Genomic DNA, 23,367 nt, shown 5'->3' with positions numbered 1-23,367 from the left:
CAGTCACCACGGAGTCTGTGCCAGGAAGCAGATGGATCCTGCAAGGTCTGGAAAAGCTTATCCGGCCGCGTATGAGCTTCAAACCAGCCAAGTCCAGATCACTAGTGGCGAAGAAGGGCAAGGTCACCGACAGGTTCTGATTTAACATCGAAGGGAAGCAAATACCAACCATCTCTGAGAAGCCGGTGAAGAGCTTGGGCAAGGTGTTTGTCAGCAGCCTCAAGGACTCCTCATCTGTTAAGTCCATCTGCCAGGAACTGGATAGCTGGCTAAGATCAGTCGACAAATCCGGGCTTCCAGGCAAGCTCAAAGCGTAGATATATCCGCATTGTGTTCTGCCAAGGATACTATGGCTGCTACTTGTCTACAAGGTCCCAATGTCCACCGTGGAGACCTTGGAGAGGAAGGTCAGCAGCTGTCTCAGGAGATGGTTGGGGTTGCCAAGAAGCCTCAGCAACATTGCCCTCTACGGGAACAATACAAAACTCCGGTTGCCCCTAAAGTCTCTGGAAGAAGAGTTCAAGGTTACACGGACTCGAGAGGTGCTGATGTACAGAGACTCTAGAGACCCAAAGGTGGCTCAGGCTGGAGCGGTGCTGAAGACTGGAAGGAAGAGGAGTGCCCAGGCTGCTGTGCTGGATGCTGATTTGGAGGTGGTGGTGGCCGATGGTAGAGCGGGCTTGGGAATGTTCCCAACACCTCGGCATAAGGAGTGCAAGAGGAAGGAGAAGCGGAGGCAGATTCAGGGTGAGGTGAGGGCTGCAGGGAAGGAAGGAAGATCCAGCAGAGCGGCTGGCTTGAGGCAGCAGGGGGCCTGGACAAGGTGGGAGCAGGCCGTGGACCGGAAAGTCACTTGGACGGACCTCTGGCAGGCTGAGTCACACAGCATCACCTTCCTGATTCGGGCAGTGTATGATGTCCTGCCTAGCCTGGCGAACCTCTTCACCTGGGGAAAGGTCGAGACTCCGAACTGCCCATTGTGCTCAGCAAGGGAAACGTTGGAGCACATACTGAGCTCCTGCCCAAAAGCTCTTGGCGAGGGCCGATACCCCTGGCGCCATAACCAGGTGCTGAAACCGATTGCAGAAGCCATCAGAAAGTTAAGTATGCAACACCACTAGCGCAATCGCTTTTGTTAGGGCAGGGGTGCAGCCAAGGGCAGGACACAAGAGGGCGGCAGGGATCCTGTCAACGGCTCGGGACTGGCAGCTCTCAGTGGAACTGGAGAAACAGCTGAGATTCCCGCAGCACATTGTCTGAGGCAGGATTTACTTCTGGTCTACCAAGACCATCGTTGTCATGTAGCTGACAGTGCCATGGGAGGACCGCTTGGGGGAGGCTCATGTAAGGAAGCGGACCAAATATGAACATCTGGTCATCAACTGTCGAGAGCAGGGCTGGAAGGCGAGGTGCATGCCCATTGAAGTAGGCTGCAGAGGATTTGTGGGTCACTCACTCAACAGAGCCCTCAGTGTACTGGGCATCACAGGAGGAGCAAGGAGCAGAGCCATCAAGAACATCAATGAAGCAGCTGAGAAAGCCTCGAGATGGCTCTGGATCCGGAGAGAAGGTCCATGGGGACAAGCAAATGCCTCCTGAACACACACCGTGGTCCAATCAGCCGTGGTGGGGTCGCCTTGGAGAGGGTGTATGATGTTGAGAGACCCAAAACACACGAGGACACCAGGTTACATCACTGATGATGTGTTCAGGTGCATTGGAAGATGCATTCAAGAACTAAAACTGAGTGTAGCTGGAGTAGGGCTGGGGTTAGCCCACATAATAATGCCAACATCTTTGAAGATATTTGGCATACGCACATTTATATAATAAATGGCACCCTGAAGCTGATATACAGAGATTCATATTATTGATTTATTTATTGTCTATTATTATTGATAGACTCTAAATTTTAGTAATTCCACTTTTATAATACATACATTTTCTAAATATAAATTCTTACTGTTAAATAAATTCCTTTTTAAAACAAAAGATATTGTGTGTTGATGACGCTGTTCAACATTCCCTCAAAACACAAGAACAATGCAGAGATTATCCCATTCACCAGGGTGTCAAGTCCCCATTCAGCAGTGTGTCAATTGGCCATGTGGCTGTGTTGGTCCTCCAACCATTTGCATTCTGGGAGCCGGCTGAATATAGCCAAGTGTGGGGGAAAACTTTTAAGGTGATTATCTCAGAATCACAGTTTGCCACACTCTTGCCATTAACAAGTCATAGCTTTAAAAATATTGCTTGATTTGCACAAGGGACACCTTGTTTTGAAGCTCTGATTCTTCACTTCTAGATGCTGCGAAAAAAAAGTCAAACGCCACCAAATGTAAGGCTGCGGTGGGTCACAATTTCTTGTTATCACCACGTCCTGCATGTGCCCTTGGGGGGTCCCTGCGGCTGGCGTCCGTGTGTTGGTTTGGGGTGTAGTTGCTTGTATATTAAATACAACACAGACAATTAATTCAATTATCTAATTATACAACCTAGAATCGCGATTGTGGCCCCGTCCCTTGCGGCTGCCTGTGCGAGCACCTTATGTCGATTATGCACGTTTTAGTATTTTTAGAGCTTATAGAGCTTATTGTGCGTTATCACCGGGTGTCATGACATTTCACTGCATACATGTATGACCGTATATATATGTACGTATGTGACAAATAATCTCTTGAACTTGGTTTGGGGCCGGGCTTGGGGGCTTGAGCCTGGCCGGGTGTGCTCGGGGCAGGCTGCCTCTGTGGTCTCATCCCATCCTCACACCTGGCTGTCTGGGTCTCTGTTCTCTGGCGCTCACATGTGTGGGGGGCTCGTCACGGGGGGGCTGTTAACTCTGTTTTGTCGATACATGTTGATATGTGATGTTTCTATGTTTACGTTTTTCCAGGTACATGTTTTTGTTTGTTTCTATGTTTATTCGTCTCATCAGTTGAGATTCTCACTCTTGGAGTAGTAATAATGATAAGTTGTTTGAAGACCAAATCATGGTAAGATGGTTCTCCAAACAGGGGGATTGTTGGTGGTTCTGTGTAACAAATCCCACAAGTCGTCCACAGGACAGAGTTGTTGCAGCAGTTTTTGATGATTAAAGAATGAATAAAGAGTTGCATTGCAGGTTGAGAAATTGAACTCCACTTGCAGACTAACTCCGTCCTAGATGCAATGGAACAAATACTCTGTTGTATGTCCAGCGTGATGACAGAACAGGTAAAAAAAAAATAAATGCATGGAGGATGGATGGACATGGAATTAAAACAGTGTCACACATTTTTACCAGTGGTTCATTGCCACGTTCATTTATTTTTGTATAGATCAGTTTCACTTTTTAACAATTGCCATTAAGCTGTGCCTGGCCGTCCAGTTTGTGCTGGGGTTGGTCTGCCAAAAAGTCACTTACTTGAAAATCACCTCATATGGATGCAAAGAAAATAATACAGCACAAGTCCAGTGCAATTTCAAGCTATTTTTGTTCATGCAATGAAAAGGGGACGTTACAACAGAGGCAGTTTGTGCGTGACTGGGAGGGTTTCTAACTCTGAAAACACAGTGGAAGTTCTATCTCATGAAAACTCGGAACACAACCTGGAGCACACATCTATTTGGACGCGCTCACTCTGCCTTGCTTTTCGTCTTGCCGTTCGTCCGACCGCAGCACCTCCGCAGGCAGAAGCCGCAGGTCTTGACAAAGAGGAGGAGGAGGAGGAGTACGACGGAGAGGAGGAGGGCCAAGACGTCCAAGCTGTGGTACTGGTACCAGGTGAGCTCGTAGGCCCCCACCCTCAGGTGCTTGGCTCCGTTGTTTCGCATCGCAAACTCAATCCAGAACACGGCCTCGTCCCTGGGGCTGATGGGCCTGTCGTGGTGGATTCTGGAAAGCCGCATGACGCTCTCTTTGTACCTGGAAGAACGGCAGCGGAGAAACAATACGTGTGGATCTACTTTACACGTCTTTTAAGCGGGATGACAACCATCCTGACAAAAATGTCTCCTAATAACTAGACAATGTGCAGGATGCGTTCCAATCAGTCACTGGTTAGTTGACTAACTGGTGTCAGCCATATTGTACAGCGTTCTGAATCTAATTTGAAAAGGTTGATCCAGAACACGAGCCATTCATCAGTATCTGCAGCTCTCTGTCTGACTCATTGTGAACTCTGTCCATCCGTCATATTACAACTCCTGTTTCAAATACAAGTTTACTAAAAGCCAGAAATGCCTAAAATGTCTTGTTCCCACTTTGCCCAAAATATTGAGGATTTATTGGTTTGTAATGGTATTTGGGTGACTGTAGGGAACCAGAAACCCAAACAAATTAATTACTCCATAGTCCACTTCAAATTACCCCAAATGTAATAAACATGTAAAATGTAATGACCCAAAATGTAATAAACATCATGTGCACAATTTTGCAAAGCTGTACAGAGGGAATAAGTGGAATCAGTCGTTTTCCCACAAACTCATACCCAAGTAAATGCAATATATAAACTTTCTATGCAAGGGGATGTGAATGAGTGAACCATTTATGGGGAATGTCTGCAATATGATCTGCATCTAAAATGCGTCCAGTGATTTCCCAGAAGGTGTTTGAAGGGATGAGTGTAAACGCCTTGTTATTCAGCATTTTACCGCAGCCTCTCGTGTTTGTGCATGGGAAATGTAATATTGAATATTAAGCCACCACCCAAACATATCCTCATATCTTCACATCCTCAATATCTTAATGGGCTGACAATACCTTCACAAATGTTATGTGTAGTCGATCCAACTCACGAGGGCTCGTTGATGACGGCCTTGAGGGCATCCACAAGGTCCTGGGTCTCCATGAAGTTGAAGTCCCTGATGAGCGCAGCCCCCTTGGCCTTCATGTGCACCATGTTGTCTGGCTGGTCAGCAAACATTGGGATTCCCACCATGGGGACACCGTGGTAGATGGCTTCGTAGATGCCATTTGTGCCTCCGTGGGTGATGAACGCTCTGGCCTTGGGATGACCTGTTGGATAGAAAACAGATCAAACTAACCTACTTCTCCAGAAGCAGTGTGTCATTATACTGTAACGTTTTCCAGTGCTGTATGGCAGGTCAAGTCACTTTTATTACTATACCCCAAGTACCTTTGGGTTACGGGGGTAGTAGCTCAGGCAGTAGAGCTGGTGGTCTAGTGATCTAAAGGTTGCTGGTTGCATCCCAGGCTCCTCCTGCTAGCATGCTGTAGTGTCCTTGAGCAAGACACTTAACCCCTAATTGCTCCTGATGGCTGCGTCCGTCGGTGATTAAACAATTGTAAGTCGCTTTGGATAAAAGCGTCTGCTAAATGTAATGTTAGCTATTTAATGGTTTTTGTTGACACTCCGTGCTGCACTACATTGACTCCACAATCCCCAAACATGTTTGGCAGATGAGTGATTTGAACTTCGACTGCAAGTACCCAGAAGGTCGTTCTGTGGGATCCAGTCGTAGATCCTTGTATTGGCACCCAGAGTCTCTGGTTTCTCTCCACTGTGTTTCCACAGAACCTGTTGGAGATAACATTTAGACCCACACATCATCCAAATGCAAAAAAATAAGTTGTGCCTCTATCTGTTAAATGGGTTTGATGATGCTTGTCTCTTACCTTCTGCGGGATTTGAGAAAGAGCTGATGCGATCATGTTTCCCTTCTCCATGGTGATGTTCTTGATCAGAGATCCGAGGGTAAAAACCACAATACCAGCATCTCCAGAGCTCTGCACGAATTTCTCCAAGTCCTCGAGGAAGAGACATAAATTAAAATCTGTTATATTCTCTTTGCTCTATATGTTTAAAAGCTCCCTCCTCTCAAAACTGTCTTCATTGTTCCCTACTCTTAGAAGATTGACTTTGAATATACATATTTTTTATTTAGAACTTGTCTACAGCACATAGTCTTGATATTCGTTTACAGAAAAATAGAGTCAGGTCAAAGATTTATTTCCTATGACACAAAAAAGTCAAACCACTAATGGTCCATTAGAGAAATACACAATAACATGAAAGTGTACATAGAGGAAATGCAAAAAAAAGGCAAAAGGTTTTTAAGGTGATTGACAATCAACTGCTTTCTTGAGGCCTGGTTAAGCGGCTGTTACAACCCAACCGGTGTCTGTTGTCAGTGGTGTCAGTACCTCAGGTAAAGGTTTGGCAGGCCTGCAGTGGATCCCGCCAACAAATTTGAAGTTGGGTAGGAAAGGACGGGGGAAGTCAAAGTCCCAGTAGGTTCGGATCAGCCACAAGTCAGCTCTACCCACCAACTCACACAAAGTGGTGGGCTTACCTGTCACAGCGTAAAGAGCAAACAGTTGAAATACTCACTGGCAGGTGGTTGTAGAAGCTTGGTAGCCAACCAAACCACTTGGAGCTGGATTTATCTAGAAGGAGAGATTCATGCTTCTCTCCTTGAGCGTAATGTTTCATATATTATTGTTATATTTTGCATCTTTGGCTGCTGTCAGTATAGAACTTCAACCTAGGGGAACAATACATTTAGATCCACATTGCCATGTGTGCTCCTCATTCCAAAGCAACAGCAGCGGCGGTGATCACCTGCTGCCTCATCCAAATTCTTCAGGTGTGAAGCAATTTCGAGCAAGTTTCCATAGCTGGCAGTAACTGGCCCATCCGAGTTGAAGTTTGTCAAGTCACTCACCTCTTATCTTCGTGTAGTATTTATCCACATCTTGCCAAATATAGTACGCCATTATGTCCTGAGAGGCGTAAAAGACAAAGTTAAACAGCCTCTCTTGGAAGTTCATTTTGTCAGTCAGTTTGCTCATAGCACCAGGGACAAACGAGGGTGGAGCAGGTAGTTGTCCACACAGCCTCTCCCAGGTGTGGGCTATGGAAAAGCGCAGAGTGTAGACCAAGGGAATGCCCAGCATCTCAGCCACCAACTCACTGCCGAGAAAGATGGGGTCAGCCAGCATCAGATCATACCTGGCCTCCTTCAGCTTACCCATGACCGTGTCAGATTTCACCACACCGTCCAAGTACTGGAGAGCGTAGTTCATGTCCTTTTTCATCAATTCCATGAATCTAAAGTGTATCTGAAGAAAATTCAAATGGTCCATCTCATACATGGTGAAATGGATAAATTCCTCAATGAAATCCTCCAAGGCCTCCATAGAGACCGAGGAGTTGAAGGGCTCGTAACAGAAGCGCGAGGGCTCGCTGGTGTTCATGAACAGCGAGGAGCTGGGCTTCAGCACCGTGACCCGGTGTCCCCTGTCCACGAGCGTTTCCAGGACGGGCTTCAGGTTGATCCAGTGACTGCCTTCAGTGTACCAGACCAAAATGTTTCCGCCGTCAACGTACCCTGTTGCACAAAGAACCAGCAGCAGACACACAGACAGGCCCTGCCGCGGCTTCATGGCGACTGTTTCACTGGGAGGAGAGAAAACAAATGTCGGTGGCTCAACTCTCATATACAAACTACTCTCATATACACATAATTATTAACTCGGAGAAACTGAACTCTGATTTTTGGTCGCTCTTTGCATTGCTCTTTTATCATGCCAGATGAAGGACAAGCCATGTGTAAAACGGTCAAAGTTTAGGCTCGAAAAAACATCTCTTTTCAACACAGCAGATATATTATAAATGTATTCTTTAGGTTTAAGATCAAATCGGATTTAATGTTGTAGCATTGTATTCTCCAAAAGCGCAATCATAGTTGCAATATTCAAAATGGAGACATAAAACAAAGCCAAAGTCAAAATAATGCCTGGCCAACTTCCACTATTACCTTTGATACGCCCCTAAAATGTGTGATTATTCAATCAAAATTAAAAAAAAAAATTATTAAAAGTGCAAACATTAAAACTTCAACCTCAAAGGAAAAGCACAGCAAGGTTTTGTAATTACACATTCAGACCTTGGAAGGAGACAATAAACCCAAAATGCTCTTCCACTGTAGGTGCCAGAGAAGAGTGAGTTTGACAGCTGCCCCAGGACTTTTCAAGAGAACAAACGTGCATCAAGAAGCTGCAGTTGAGCCTTGATGCTGCCTCATCTGAGGCAGGAGGCAGGACATAGCCTGGAAGGAAGGAAGGAAACGAAAAAGGAAAGGAAAAGGCTCCGTTCCAGAGACCATATCAAGGCAAGAGACGAAGAGCTCTTCCGAGAAGGCTTCGGCCCAGAAAAACGAGTCTGTTGACTGCAAAAATACTGACATCTTCCTCGAAAGAGAAGCAACAATGCCTTGGGCGTCAGACTTCAGGCCCCGTCTGGCTGAATGAGAGCCTCTGATTTGACACTTCGGAAAAAAACGCCCACTCAACTTTCAGTTCCAGACCTTGAAGCTGGAGAAAGAAAACCAAAAGGCAGAATACCAGGCCACAGCCAGTGAACGGTGATAACATAGGTGTAATGTCAGAGCTCCAGGCCACTATGGAGTCCCAGAGCAAGGCCAAAATTAGTGTCGAAGATGCCTGGAAAAAAGAGCAGAAGGTCAAATGGCAACTTCTCACAAGGAGGAAAAGACAAAGGGCCAATCCCAATTCCCTTCCCTTGGCCCCACCCCTAGTTATGGAGCTCCCTGGACTGGGCAGTGGCCCTTCAAAACTGAGCCACAAGGGGAAGGGCTTGAAATCTTTACAGAGGAAATGGGGCACCTCTCGTTTCTTCATCAGTAGCCGACGATGGCACACAGGTAACACACTGGCGACGGGGCTCTCGGTATTCCCTTCCGGACGCAGGTTTCCACACTGCCGGCGCCAGGTGTGGGGTTAAAATTTGCTGCTGGATTATTTTTCAAGCTTCATACACGGGACATGTAAATAACTGTACTGCTGCTCACAAATCGTTGTTTACACAAAGTTTTGTTTGCTTCGTGAATAGCGATTTTTTTCTGAAATGTGTATTATACCTTTTGAATCTTGAGATCTTGAATCTATAATATATCTATCTATACCGCTCTGTTTGGAGTCTGCCTCGGAAAAGACTCCGATTTGAGGGCCATTCGGAGGGCTGGATGACCACTCCCCCTCCATCCCCATAAGAAACAGGACAACCTACCATACATGGGAGCGCCCAAACGCAGGGTTAGGGTAAGGTAGTATTTTTCATAAATCCGACTTTATTTCTGACATTTCTGACTTTATTTCTGACAATTCTGACTTTGTTCCTCACAATTATGACTTTATTTCTTGCAATTTCGACTTTATGTCTTGAAATTTCAACATTATTTCTCACAATCCTGGCTTTATTTTCTCACAATTCCGACATTATTTCTTGCAATTCTGACCTTATTTCCTCGCAATTCTGACTTTATTTTTTGCAATTCTGACTTTATTTCTCACAATTCTGACCTTATTTCTTGCAATTGTGACTTTATTTCACACAAATCTGACAATGTTTTATCCAATCAGGCGGCGTCACCTCCTCTGCAGTATGTCAGCCAGAAAACTTTGAAAGTGAACGTGGATACAATCATAGGACTATTTTAGGCGTGGTTTTACTGGAAGAATCAAATGGTATTAAACTCAATCTCCGATCCCTGGAGAGAACTCTGTCAGACAATCAGCTCGGGCGGAGACAAAACAAGACAGATGCAGCAGAGGTGGCCTCGCTCACACACCAACAGCTTCAAACTTCAGGCCGACAACACTGTCATCAGTGGATGTGCCAGAAACGATCCTGATGCACCTTAAGGACAGGACTGGACTGGATTAACTTGTGCAGAATCTCCTGAGACGACGCGTATATAACAGTCATGGACCAAATGATGTGTGGCATGTTGACGGGTACAGTATGACAAACTAAAACACTATGCAATAAGTAGCAGCGGTTGTATTGATGGCTTCTCCAGTTGAATGATCTGGCTCGAAGCATACAAAACCAACAATGATCCGTAATAACGGATGTCCACAAAGAAAAGGGCTTGACCATGGAACTGAAAACACCCACATTGTAGAGATGCAAAAGTGGCATGAGGGTGGCACAGAGTGTGTCACTCCAGGTCCAGGTACTGGAAATCAAAGAAATGAACGTTGGCGGGACGATTTGAGGAGCCAGCAGAGTCCGTTTTGGATGGACATTCTGAATGGCTGAGAGAAGATGGCCTCTTTGCCAACACCTTCATTGACAAATCTCTGATTTTGTTTTGTTTCCAAAATACTATACAAGTATATTTCTCATAACTCATTGGGTGAAATAATTGCAGGGACACCAGGGTGTGTGTGTGTGTGTGTGTGTATGTGTGTGTGTGTGTGTGTGTGTGTGTGTGTGTGTGTGTGTGTGTGTGTTGGGGGGCGGGGATCGAAAATACGCACCCGTTCCAGGAGGCTGAGTTTACAGTTTTTCTTAATTGTTAACACATGTTTTCTGAAAACAAACCTCATATTCTCAAAATAGCTCTACACACACATCCAAAAACACACACAGAAAAAGGCAAAACTCCACAGATCTACTGCAAAATTAAACTCTGCATTCAAAACAAGGCTACACACACACACACACACACACACCATCATATGAATAGACATTTCTAAGAACCAAATGAACACTGATGTGCTCAATGAAAAACATTACTATGAATGGAAAACACTCGTACCAATGTCTTATCGGGAGACTTATTCCTTGTGCATGTTCAGTGTTATACTATTATGTATGAAGTGTTCTAGATTCTAGTTTTTTCATACTCAAATATAAAACACACAAATATACTGTGATAAAAACAAAAATATGTTTTTATTTTGTCGTGGAAATTTCCGCCGCACGCCAGCGGGTGCCCAAAGGTCGGATAAATAAAAAAAGCCTTTATTACAGATGGTCGCAAGCATCGAGAGATGCAACCGCTTCAAACAAGTCTTGGCGCTGATCTCTGAGCGAGAGAGAAGAAACGGACGTCTACATGGGACCAGAGTCTACGTTGATTGAATCATCCTCCTCACAAACACGGGAAGGCGGGCAATCAATAAGTGCTTATGAGGCACAATAGATGAACAGAGGAAAAGAGTGAGGCAGGAACCCTCTGGTGTCTTCACATCCTTCTTATCTGCTACAGAACACTCTAGTCATGAGTTAGATTCTTATCACACTGTGCAGGCGAGAGGGCGCAGTTAACTGGGAGAAGAACATTAGAAATTATAAAACAGGCATTATATGGCTTTACAGCAATATTTGAACAGTTTGTATGACAAATTTTTTTCCCCAAATCCTAAATACAGTACATGCCAACAAACACAAAGTTGGATGTGTTAAGTGTCCTACATACAGAACAAATAATAGAAACATGAACTGTATACAGTAATCACTGAGTACAATTTATTTCTCGCAATAAAGCCAGAGTTGCGAGAAATAAAGTCGTAATTGTTAGAGATAAAGTCCAAATTGTGATATAGTCAGAATTGTTTGAAATAAAGTCAGAATTGTTAGAAATAAAGTCAGAATTGTGAGAAATATGGTAGAATTGTTAGAAATAAAGTCAGAATTGTGAGAAATAAGGCAGAATTGTTAGAAATAAAGGCAGAATTGTGTGAAATAAAGTCAGAATTGTGAGACATAAAATCAGAATTGTAAGAAATAAAGTCAGAATTGTTAGAGAGAAAGCCGTGTGCTGATGAAGTCTTGAAACACCTCAGGACCGTTGTTGTGGAAGTAAAGATGGTGTTTCACTGCTGCTGGTACTGTATCACTGGAGGCCGGAACATCCCCGTGATCTTCTACCGTCAATGTTGTTGTGGTGACATGACGTCAGCGGGACTTGTTGCGACTGGGGGCCTCTCCCAGGCAGAGAGGGAGTCGAACGGGCTACCAGGGCAGAGAGGGAGTTGAAACGGCTCCCAGCGCAGAGAGGGAGCCAGCCTGGCTACCAGTGCAGAGAGGGAGTCAAACCGGCTACCAGGGGCAGAGAGAGTCGAACGGGCTCCCAGGGTAGAGAGGGAGTCGAACCCGCTCCCAGGGCAGTAGAGAGAGTTGAACTGGCTACCCGCCTGATGTCCGTGCATGTAGGCTGGCTGCCCGATTACTGTCGTACAGCATCATGTCACGCGGTCACCTTAAAGCACCAACCCTGGTCTCCGGCGCTTTTAAAGTGGGCCTCGGGGTGCCGCCCTTCAAAGGAAAATTCAGATTTGAACCCAAGCCTTTTGCTTCAGGCGGCTTATCTCTTTGAGCCGATAAGTCTAAATGCACTCGGGCGTCTCCTCCAATCATTTTGCTTCAAGGAACAGCACTGGGATGGAAAAATCAGGACTTGAACCTGTGACGGCAGGGCTAGGAGGCAGCGTCTGAAGCATCTCGCCATCAGGTCACATTTCAGACTTAGCCCTGGTCTCCGGGCACTTTTAAACGCCCATTTGTGTTGCTTTCAAAAGCTCTTCTGGTATCAAACCCTCAAGACTTATCCATTTGAGTCTTAGTCGCCCGCTCCAATTATTTCATTCAAGGATCAGGACTTGGACTTGTGACGGCAGTGTCTGAAGCATTTGCCATCAGGTCACATTTCACACTATAGCCCTGGTCTCCGGGTGCTTTTAAACGCACGCCTGTGTTTCCTGTTGTCGCCTGGCATTGAACCCTCACCTCCTCTGGATGTGAGTCTATTTTATCGCAGCGCGTGGCAGGAAAGAGGGGTGAGACACATGCAGAAAATGACCGCAGGCTGGATTTGAACCCAGGTCACTGCAGGTGTTTCACCTACAGCGTATGGACCGGGTGCTTATCCAGCGGGGGCACCAAAAAACAGCCCTCAATGCACCATGCTGACTGCGCCGTATGGAAAGAGTGCCTGTGCTCTGGACAAACTTCGCACAGAATTCTAGTATTGAAGGAAAATAGAATAAACATGAATTCTGATTATCGTCAGTTCCAAAAAAAAGGGTCGCTGTGCTCGCCAGATCCCACATGAGAGACCAAACCAGAGAGATTTCCCTCTGCTGCAGTTTTGGGCGGTTTGTAACTGGAGCGTGGGTTCCATCAAAACTGTCAAGGCATTCAAGGCATTTCCCAAAAGTTTCAAAAAAATATTTTTTATGTCCGCCCTCCGGCAACTCACCTCTTTTGAATCAAGGCCGAAGTTTGCAGCTGCCTTTCACTAAACATAATTTTCATTTCTTGCACTGCACTGTCACTTTGACTTGGTTTCATGCGTTCTATTTCTTGTATTTCTTAACTTACTGTGTTCTTCCTTTTAAAATGTGTTTCATTGCACTTTGTCTTAATGCTTTAGCTTTAAGTTTTCGTTTTTTTATGTTCTATGTAAAGCACTTTGAATTGCCTTGTTGGGGAAATGTGCTGTACAAATAAACTTGCCTCCCTGGTCGTTGACCTATTGGGCTCAGGAGATTATTTCAAATGATCCTCGATTCAAACAACCAATCCCCGACTGGGACATGCTTTCATTCGTAAACATTGGACATTTTCAAAAGGACAAATCACAGCATCAGAAGAATACAACCACAGAAAATGTCTTTAATGTAATAGGGATTTGATGACAGTTGCCATGAGGCGCTTCCACTGAACACAATGAGAGGACTTATTGCATAGGTTGTTGGTCTGGGAGGGGCAGGGTTCACTGCACAAAAGTACATTAGTCCGTGAAACCAACAAGTCTGTACCATTCATAAGCAAAAAGCTACCTCCATTTACCGCCAGTTTCTTTTGCCAATTGGAAGGGTGTGGTGGATTTTGTTTTAGTTTGGAGCTTTTCAAGGTGTTTTTACACGACGTGCCCGAAAAGAAAGAAATAGTCACAGAACTTCAGAGTCACTGCGGGAAGGATAATCATCAACCTCACGCAGCTGTGAGGTTGCCCTTGATAACCTTGGACCATATTTGGTCCAAGGTTGTATGCAGCTGTCTAAAGGGTGGACAGCCTCTTTACAAATAACTACATGTCACATTCAAAAATGCTGCAATACTTTATGATCTTACTTACCAGCCAAAAAGTACATTGCTTTGTTAAAAACGTATATTTGAATCTTTTTTTTTATTTTTAATACATGTCATTCATCAGGTTCCAGGTTTTGCTAAAAACATTATAAATAACAAGAAGTCGCTAATTTGGTTGAAATACATGTACCCATACATTGTTCAAGCAAATACTTCCTTTAAAAACATTTAGATATTTTCAAATATTGCATTTGTTGTGTTTTATGCTGTTCTAAGCCATCCGCAACGTTTTGGGTGGATCATTTAAAGCCATTTTCAAATGCCAGGCTAGCGAAGGATGAGGGTGAGATTTGCCACAGAAAAGGCGCAAATTACTCGCCATAAAAACCGATCTCAGCCTCCCTGAGCAGAAAGTCACGTCAACAAACACATTTCAAATGTTGAGTAAAAACCCAAACGCTCTGCAGGAAAAAGAAAAACACGCTACCTTGCATGTTTTTTTCTTTTTTCAAACTCACAATAAAACTAAGAGTGGAACTCACCGTTTCGCAGCAATAGAATTGAAGTACTTGTTACAAAGGGTAATATCTATTACTACAGCCACACTCCCAATGCATTTCACACAACTCTAATACTAAAGCCAAATATATTTCTTTACAGGTCAATATAATTCCAAGATCTATTGCACAGAAATAAGTGATGTGGTTTTAATAGGACCATAAAGGCAAGTTGTTTAATGAAAGAAATTTGTTTGGTTTGACAGCGTAAATCTGTGTTGCCCTCCAAATAAAATGGTCAACGAGCAGAGCACCTTGAATTTGACATCAAAACCCATTGTGTCTGCACTGAATTGGAGTAGCCTTAAAGTGGAAATCCATAAGGTCTCGGCGTCTGATCGATTGATTTTTTTTTCTCGTCACGTGAGGTGGTGGGCGATATTTCTCCATCCGAGGGGCGCCGTTCCTTTTTATGCGAATGTTCGTCCATATCGACGGTTTACTGACCACCACGAGCTACCCTGCTTTTTCTAGTTCACCGCAGCTGCCTCTCACTTCTTGTGCTTGCACGATGAGCGCATTCTCACCGGGAAAGGCGGGCCCCGCCACCAAGAATGGAGCAGCAGCGTATAGAGGAGCGCCTACGTAGCGCAAATACACTGAATGGCAAAATAATGTTACGGATTACCACTTTTAAATAGTTTGTCATCAAGTTTAATTCAACGCTAAAGGCAAATCCCTTTTGACTCGGCCGCTTCCCTTGACTCCCCACGATGCAGCCTGTATGCAGAATTACAAACACAATCTGATCCACATTTGGGAGGATGCTATTATGTAAGGGTTGCAGTGAGCGATATCAATAGATGTGCTATGATGTGGACATTTGACATCACGTTGACAACAACACAGAGATATAGAGATATTTTCGCTTGTAAAAATATGACTAAGACACAAATACAAAGCAGAGTGTACATTTTCATTTAAAAAGGCATAACGTTAAAAAAATATCTTCCAAGTCGCCAAAAAAAAAAAAAAAAAAAAAAGACAATGTTCTTTTCCTTTTTTTTTTTTTTTTTTTTTAAATAGGGAGGTGTGATTTACAGTAACCAGACAGTCAGACCCGAGGTTGAATGCAAAGAGGTAATGTGTCCGAAAACCTATTTTCAATGAATAAATCGTGCTAAAGGGTACATTTGCAGTCTTTCGACCCGGGCCTCGTTCGAACGTTGGTTCCCGTCATTTGCTCCGGTCGACGGCGCGGCCTCGCCGAATGATCGACTATTGGGAAACGGACCGCTCTGCTGCCGCCTCTCTCTGTGCCATCAACACTCACAGGCGATGGGAGTCAGCATTGTAATAAGGCCGGGGTCGAACCACAGCCAACCCATCCTTCAACACTCAGATTCAACTCTTCACCGCCAGCTTTCAACAACACTCGGAGGCTTTTCTTCAAGAATTAAAAAAAAAAAAAAAAAAAAACAGGCAAAGAATCACAACAACGGAAGTCCTGCAAAACATACACCGGCGATGAAATGCGACGACTGGACTTTAGAACGAACTTTAAAACATCCAAACGGGTAAAGCTGTTTGGATATTTTAAGGATAGCTAAACATACAACAACAACAAAAAAAAAACAAAAAAAAAAACACACATTTTTCCTGAAGTGTAAACATTGAATTTAAGTCTGTCGGTCGCTTCTTTTGTACTGTACAGTACATGGAGAAATTATATAAAATAAATCAAGTCTGTCATAACTATAAATCGCTCTTATTAAAATGTAAAAACAACATACTAAATTTCCAATATTATTATTATCATGAATATCTGTATTATTATTACGATCATAGTAATAATATTTATGTTAATTCATTTTTATCTTACAAGTGTCTGTAATGATATAAATAGATATATGTGTTACATCTCAGTCACGCCTCGTCATTTTTAAAGGCAAAAACAATACTCGGGCCCCTGCTGCGCGCGCACACACACACACACACACACACACACACACACACACACACACACACACACACACACACACACACACACACACACACACACACACACACACACACAGAGGAGTGATGGTGGGTGGTGGTGGTTCTACGTGCGGTTGAGGGTCTGGAAGATTCTGGATATTTGGAGCATGACGGGGCCGGTCTCAGGGTCGTTCATCCACTGGGTGCTGTTCAGGGGGTTCTCCAGCATGTCCTCAAAGGCTGAACCAGCGCGCGCACACACACACACACACACACACACACACACACACACACACACACACACACACACACACACACACACACACACACACACACACACACACACACACACACACACACACACGCACACACACACACGCACACACACGCACACACACGCACTTACTGTGAAGTTTTTGACAATATCACCCTCCCCATTTAAAAGCCCAGGTTAATCACATTGGGCACATTTACATAAATAAAAGGTCATCTTATCTTAAATGAAACTCCCCTCAACACTCAGACCTCATATTACACAAAATCTTGGGTCATATCTTAATATATTGTCATATGAAATCATCTTAAGTTCATGGTGATGCAATGTCACTGAAAGAGGACAAACGTATACATTTAATTATGGCCTCCGGGGGCTCCATGGCCATTTGGCCCTTAATCAGAAAAGGAAAGTTAAAAGGGAAGACGGTTTTGTTACCGAGCAGAGTCTTGGGGTTGGTGAGCCCCAGCTGGACCACCGGGTTTTCCAAGATGGCCTGGAAGAGGGGACTGTTGGTGTCGATGCCTTTGTCCAGGTCTTCAGGGGAGGGCTTCCTGTCCCCCAGCAGCCACTCACACTGCAGGACGGAATAAACAACCAGAATCATCATTATTATGATTATTATCATCGTTATTATGAACAGCAACACACACATAATAAAAACAACTACCGATAGTGTGAATCAATGACAATATTGGCCGTGAACATTTCGCCCCACATCCTTTTCGCATCTGGATACGAGCGTTTGTTTGGGGACTCCAGGAAAGCACAGCAGGAAGTCTTCACAGCACAACACTGATTTTAGCGGCTGAGTGAACCTACCGCAGCGTCCTGTTGATTGTTATTGACCCTCAGAGCATCGATCACCTCCTTCTCATCAAAGCCCATTTCCATTAACGCAATCACTGCCTGCCGGGACAAAGCGGAAGAAGAAAGTGTGAATAAAACCGGCCCATTGTTGTGATCCCTGTTTTGTTTAGCGGTACGTTAATACAATGAATGATGCCGCATCATTGACAATGAACCGACTGCCAATGTGGCACTGGACAGAAACACAGACATCCAAGTAGGCATCCCATCCCAATAGACCGTTCATTTTGCATGGATTGGACCGATATATTTTTATTAATATGAAAATATAACATGCAATTCCACATCTGTCTCAGACATCAGATCACTGCTCGGGCGTAGGAAGCTGGAGACAGTGACGCGGCAGCACCACCTACTCTCGAATCGGGCCTGAACTCTCTTTTCCTGCGGATCCGTTTGAAGATCTCCGTGAGCTCGTCCTGCCGGCTGCTCTCCTCCGCGCTCGTCTGGGAGACGCTGCGGAGGAGCTTGGGGCCCAGTGTTGCCGCAGGGGTCGGGACAGAGGGGCCCGCCGAGGCGGCGGCAGTGGCTCCCGCCGCCCCGGAGGATTCCTGGCCGGACAAGGGGGTGTCCACCGAGGGGTCGTCTACGTGCTCGATCAGCCACTCCATGGCCTGGGTCACTGACATGCTGCAGGACAGGGAGGGGGTCAAAGGTTAGCTTGCAGACTGTTTGGACTTTCTGCGCTCCTGCTCCGCCCCCGACTCCTGTCAATGAAATAAGCAATTCAGTTTTGGGGGAAATTAGCTTTTTGTCCCTCTTTCCCAGATTGAGACAAGATGGTCCTCCTCCCCGTCTCTTCAGTACAGAAATAGCGACGGGTTGCACGCTACTGTAACTGTGTTAGCTCAATGCAAGCCGGCTGCAGAAATCCTCCCCAAACGATGGATTATCCCATTTATTTGGAGTCAAATGTGCAGCCACCGTCAGGCCAAACGCTAGATTTGGCTTGATGGTGGAGTTTGGGGTCGAGCAGGTGGCGTCAGTCCGTCCTCACTTTATTCTCACAGTACGTAGCTTCAGTCATTCTGCCAGTTCCGACGACACAGGTGACTGACTTACTGGTTCAATCTCAGAGCTTTGATGGCTCTGCTCTCTGGGAACCCCATCTCTGTCAACTGCTGGAGGGCCGCCTCGTCCACACGATCCTCTTCATCCTCATCCAACATGGCTGCCAGACGCAGGCACAGAAACATGCAGACTGTGAGAAGATTTCCTTACAACATTATTTTTTATACCTATCTGCTCTCAGCTTAATCAAACCAATGGTTACGTAAACAGGCAGTAGGGTTGGGCTATGTGTCAAAATTTTCCTCCCGGCAACACCAACAATCGGAGCGGAGGGGATCGCGGGCACGCCCATGCACCTGGATGCAACCGGCAAGCCCAAGGACGTAAAAGAAGTCATTTGCCGTCGGCAGAGCACCCGGTCTCACCTGGCGCAGTGCAGAGGTTCGGTTGAAACAATCGCTTAACTGGGCATTTTGAAAGGATAGCAAAGTAAAAAACGAAAAAGGATCAAGGATCGTGTAATTATCCCAGAGAAAGCCTGTCACAGGCTGCGTCTCTGCTCCCCAGAGGGGGAGGAGGAGGCTTCCCCGGAAGGGCCCCCCACCCCCCGGTAACAGATGTCTCTGAGTGCTCTCTGCAAATGATTGATGGTTATTTAGTTCCTATTTTTTGTGGATTTCTCCAGATGGGGAGAAAAGCATCAGACACAGTTAAAGTGGCGACGCGCAGTTTCTATTCGCACTCGCTTTGAAATCGGGCTTTACAGGTCATTAAATTAGCAAAATAAAAGGACAAAAATCGACAAAAATAAAAACAAAACAACAACTGCCCATGGACTCTGGCCGATTCCCGATATATTCGTCCAACTGTACATACATTTAGGTTTTTTGTTTTTTTTTTATAAATATGAGCGGAAAAGTTAAATGCAGACCCAAGTATGCATTTGCATATTTATAAGGTAGATTCCACCCTTTGTCTACCTGCTTACCTACAGAATGATCTCTAAAAAGCTCTCTACACATCGCAGGGCGTGACACAGACACAGAGCCCTAAGTCACTGCATGAGTGGTTCTGCCTTTACCGTTGGCCTTCTTGAAGAGTTCAACAGCGTCGGGGTTCAGTGCAAGAAGCTTCTGTGCGACCTCGATGAGCGACACCAGGATCTTTCTGAGCTCTGTCTGAAACTAGAGCATCATACACGCCAACACCATTATTTTCAAACACACTGCCAAATCACTGGTATCACACAGGTCTTAACTAAATAACAAACTGTATTTATTGAGTTGGCACAGCAACACATTTACGAAGATTCTTAATTGTGCGGAGTGTCCTGGAATCAGTCGTTGTGCACCCCGTGAGGGGAGGTCGCCGCGAGACAGGAGACTCACATCCCTGATGTTGTGTTGGGTGACGGTGCGGTCGGTGTGGCGGGTCGACAGGCCGGCGGTGGCTTTCAGGATCGCGTCTTTGTCCGGAGCCTTGTTTTCCTGCTTCTTTTGCTTCACCAGGGGTGACAAAAAAAAAAAAAAAAAAAAAAAAGAAACAAACAAAACCAAAGACAAAACTTTAATACCATGTAGAGCGGGATGGTCATTTGAAATTATTGTCCCCGTCTTTAAGGTTCAGTGTATCGTAGTCAAAGTCTTTGTAATATTAAAATGTAGTCTAAATTCATTTACATGTAAAGATATGACAAAATATTTTTTGTATAACAAATTCTCCCATAATACCAAGTGTTAATACAGAGGTGTGACTAAAACATAATGATAAACAACGGATCTACACAATGGGAAGTCTTTAAATTCCATTTTATTTGGTTGAGTACAACTACCTTTTCATCAGCGCATATGTCTGTCATCTTTGGAGGAGGCGGCGGTGGTCTTTTCTTTACAAGCAGGAGAACGTCTGGCAGGCAGTAGGGAAACGGCAGAATAATGGCAGTTAAATGAAAGGTCACTTTTCTGATAATCCTTCAACACATAAACACACAAACAAAATCAACGTACCTTTATCTTTGAGGCTTTCGTCAGCAACTGTTTTAGTGTCAGTGAGGTTTCTCTCTGTAGCAGCATGGATAAGTTTGTGGTGGGTAATTGTTTTGGGGTCTTCTAGACTTCCATGAACACACTTTAAAAAAAACAAAAACCCAAAACAGAACAGAAAAGAGGTGATTTTGCAATTCCAAAAAAGAAGGAAGCATCATTGTATGTAAACATGGAGGTACAGAACGAAACTAAGATGAAAGTAGGTCTGTGCATGTTTCAGTAGCGTGAGAGGCCGCTCAATAAGTACAAAAATATTTGTATAATGCAGGATTGAGTTAATACCTGCACACCGATTAGGACTGGACAATACATCAATATATATATATCGATATTGTGACGTGAGATAAGCTATAAGTCAAAATCACAGTTTGAACCCTGTGATTTCACTGCCCATTAACAAAAAAAAACAAAAATGATAAAGAAACTCTAAGCTCATCTAAGTGTCATCTGCAACTTCAGATATAGACGGACAGATAGATGAGCACCCCCTGTCTGACTCAGGTCAAGGCCACCAGGATGTATTACTTTACATTTACATGTTAAGCTACCGAGCCAAAATCAATGGGTCTGTATCACAGAAGGAGATATAAGGCTGGCGTATTTATAGCACAGCACTAAAAGGTAATATGCCTTCCAATCAGCCAAAGTACAGTAATCTAATAAGTGATATGTAGGACAGTGTCTGGGTTGCAAGATTGGTCTGTTTCAGGAAGCCCTTCACAGTAATCTAATACAGCCATGAAAGGGACAGTGTTCGGGTTGCCAGGTTGGTCAGTGTCAGGGAGCCATACATCATGATCTAATACAGTGGCATGAAGGGCTGGTGTCCGGGTTGCCAGATTGGTTTGTGTCAAGGAGCCATGCACAGTAATGGAAACCTCCGAGATGTAGGGACAGCGTTCCGGTTGCCAGGTTGGTCCGTGTCAGGGACAGTAAACGAATACAGTGAGATGGAGGGACAATGTCTGGGTTGCCAGGATGATCCCTGTCAGGGAGCCATGCACAGCAATCTAATATAGTGACATAAAGGGACAGCGTCAGGGTTACCGAGTTCTTCCGTGTGAGGGAGCCATGCACAGCAACCTAATACAGTGCCTGAAGGAACAGGGTCGGGGTTGCCAGGTTGGTCCTTGTTAGGGAGCCACGCACAGAAAGTCTCCGGGTTGCCAGGTTGGTCCGTATCAGGGAGCCATGCACGGTAATCTGAGAGCGACTCCAAGGGACGGTGTCCGGGTTGCCAGGTCGGTCCGTGTCGGGAAGCCATGCACAGTAATCTAATACAGTGACATTAAGGGACGGTGTCCGGGTTGCCAGGTCAGCCTGCCAACTGGTGAATTATTAATAGCACAGTCTACCCAGTGACCATAAATACCAAACCTGAGACAGTGAACGCGGACGGAGGGCCCCGGGCTGGCGAACGAGCCCCGACTTACGTGCTTTAGACACCTCTCTTTGAGCTTCTCGATCGTGGTGTCCTCGGCCACCTCCTCCAGCCACTCGGTGCCCTCCGCGGTGCAGATGTGGATCTTCAGCACCTTCCCGGCGAACATCTTCTCCTCCTGCACGAACATCTCTGCGGCTCGGGGGGGGGGGGGGGGGGGGAGTCACTTAGCAAGTCCCGTAGCCGTGTTTGCTAGCGCGCTAACGTCCTGTCAATCCGCCGACGGACAACCAGCCGTTCAACTGGGAACCATGTCCGGGCTCCCGCTCCGTTAGCTGGCGAAGGGGCAGGGGCAGGGGCCGGCGAGCCGGCCGGGTGGGGTTATCTCAAACCCCGCCAGCGAGTGGAGACGGACCGGCAGCCTGCGGAGATCCTATTTTGACGGCAAGACGTGAACCTTGAACTTTTGGGTGACGTCGGACGCGATGCATCGTGGGAAATGTGGTTGTTTCCGCCTGGACGCGGCCATGGCGGCCGAGTGACGGCCGGTCCCGTTTGGTGCGGTCAGTGGGAAGTGAGATCGAAACAGTTCACAATTTAAAAGTCAATTCAAGGAAAAAAACGTCAAGGAAAAAATAATTGTTTTGTCTGATGGTTTTTTTTTCTTCTCCCATTTGAAGAAGCGCCTGCGTGTATATTTGTTCTTGCGCCTGCGTGTGTGGTAATTGACTTGCTATTTACTTCACTCAAATAGTAATATAAGCATTTCACGAAGGAAGTAGGAATATATTTGAAAGGTGCTATACTATTATTATTATTATTATTATTATTATTATTATTATTATTAATATTAATCCTGCGGGTTGGGCCCCTAAAAATAACCGTTTTGTTGTTCAGGAAAATATTCTGTGAATTCTGAATCCTAAAACCAGCTGGAACACCACATTCCCCATAACACACGAAGACGGTTTGTGTCTTGTTTGAACCGCGCTGTCACAAACACCTCGTTGTTGAAGTTTCATCCAAATCGATCCGCAAACGGTGTAGATATAGGTGAAAAACCGACAAAATTTAGGCCGATAATACTCAGACGGGCCAGAAAATCTGACACCAAAATATGTCCAACCTGGCTAAAACCTGGGACACAAACTTCAGCACAGGTTACGAACACGGTTGAGGTGTCGCTTAAACCGCTATGTCACAAGGATCTCGTGGTTTTAATTTTATCCAAATCGATCCACATACGGAGCAGATATTAGTGAAAAACCGAACAACTTTGACCCAAAATACACAGTTTATCGCTTTGTGATGTAATCGTATTATTTACTATAAATGATATTTACAGTAAGATGCTTTACGACATCATCATAGTATTTACTATAAATGATATTTACAATAAGATGCTTTACGACATCATCATAGTATTTACTATAAATGATAATTACAATAAGACGCTTTA

The 23,367-nt window shown here is 45.0% G+C and overlaps 2 protein-coding genes across 3 annotated transcripts; both read right to left on the bottom strand.

Moving 5' to 3' along the window:
• Window positions 1-3,615: 3,615 nt before the first annotated feature.
• Window positions 3,616-7,387, bottom strand: LOC307232330 (UDP-glucuronosyltransferase 2A2-like; the record flags this gene model as incomplete). Its single annotated transcript, XM_080003298.1, has 6 exons — window positions 3,616-3,904; window positions 4,777-4,996; window positions 5,432-5,519; window positions 5,618-5,749; window positions 6,146-6,294; window positions 6,667-7,387. The coding sequence occupies 6 exons, from the start codon at window positions 7,385-7,387 to the stop codon at window positions 3,616-3,618; spliced, it is 1,599 nt and encodes a 532-aa protein (XP_079859424.1).
• Window positions 7,388-13,401: 6,014 nt separating this feature from the next.
• On the bottom strand, window positions 13,402-22,358 carry ubac1 (UBA domain containing 1). 2 transcript variants are annotated; one of them, XM_080003300.1, is made up of 10 exons: window positions 21,961-22,358; window positions 20,489-20,609; window positions 20,308-20,387; window positions 19,871-19,981; window positions 19,564-19,666; window positions 18,534-18,642; window positions 17,828-18,101; window positions 17,424-17,510; window positions 17,040-17,178; window positions 13,402-16,567 (listed from the first exon to the last, which is right to left on the bottom strand). In XM_080003300.1, exons 1-10 carry the CDS (start codon window positions 22,096-22,098, stop codon window positions 16,452-16,454), a joined length of 1,278 nt encoding a protein of 425 aa, XP_079859426.1. In that variant the 5' UTR covers window positions 22,099-22,358; the 3' UTR covers window positions 13,402-16,451. The 2 variants fall into 2 exon arrangements, with proteins under 2 accessions (XP_079859426.1, XP_079859427.1); XM_080003301.1 differs by having other exon boundaries at window positions 20,314-20,387.
• Between the last annotated feature and the right edge of the window lie 1,009 nt (window positions 22,359-23,367).

This window comes from Zeus faber, assembly GCF_960531495.2.
Source record: "Zeus faber genome assembly, chromosome: 7".
In the NCBI taxonomy this organism is placed as follows: Eukaryota; Metazoa; Chordata; class Actinopteri; order Zeiformes; family Zeidae; genus Zeus; species Zeus faber.
This window is presented reverse-complemented; position numbering and strand designations above follow the sequence as displayed.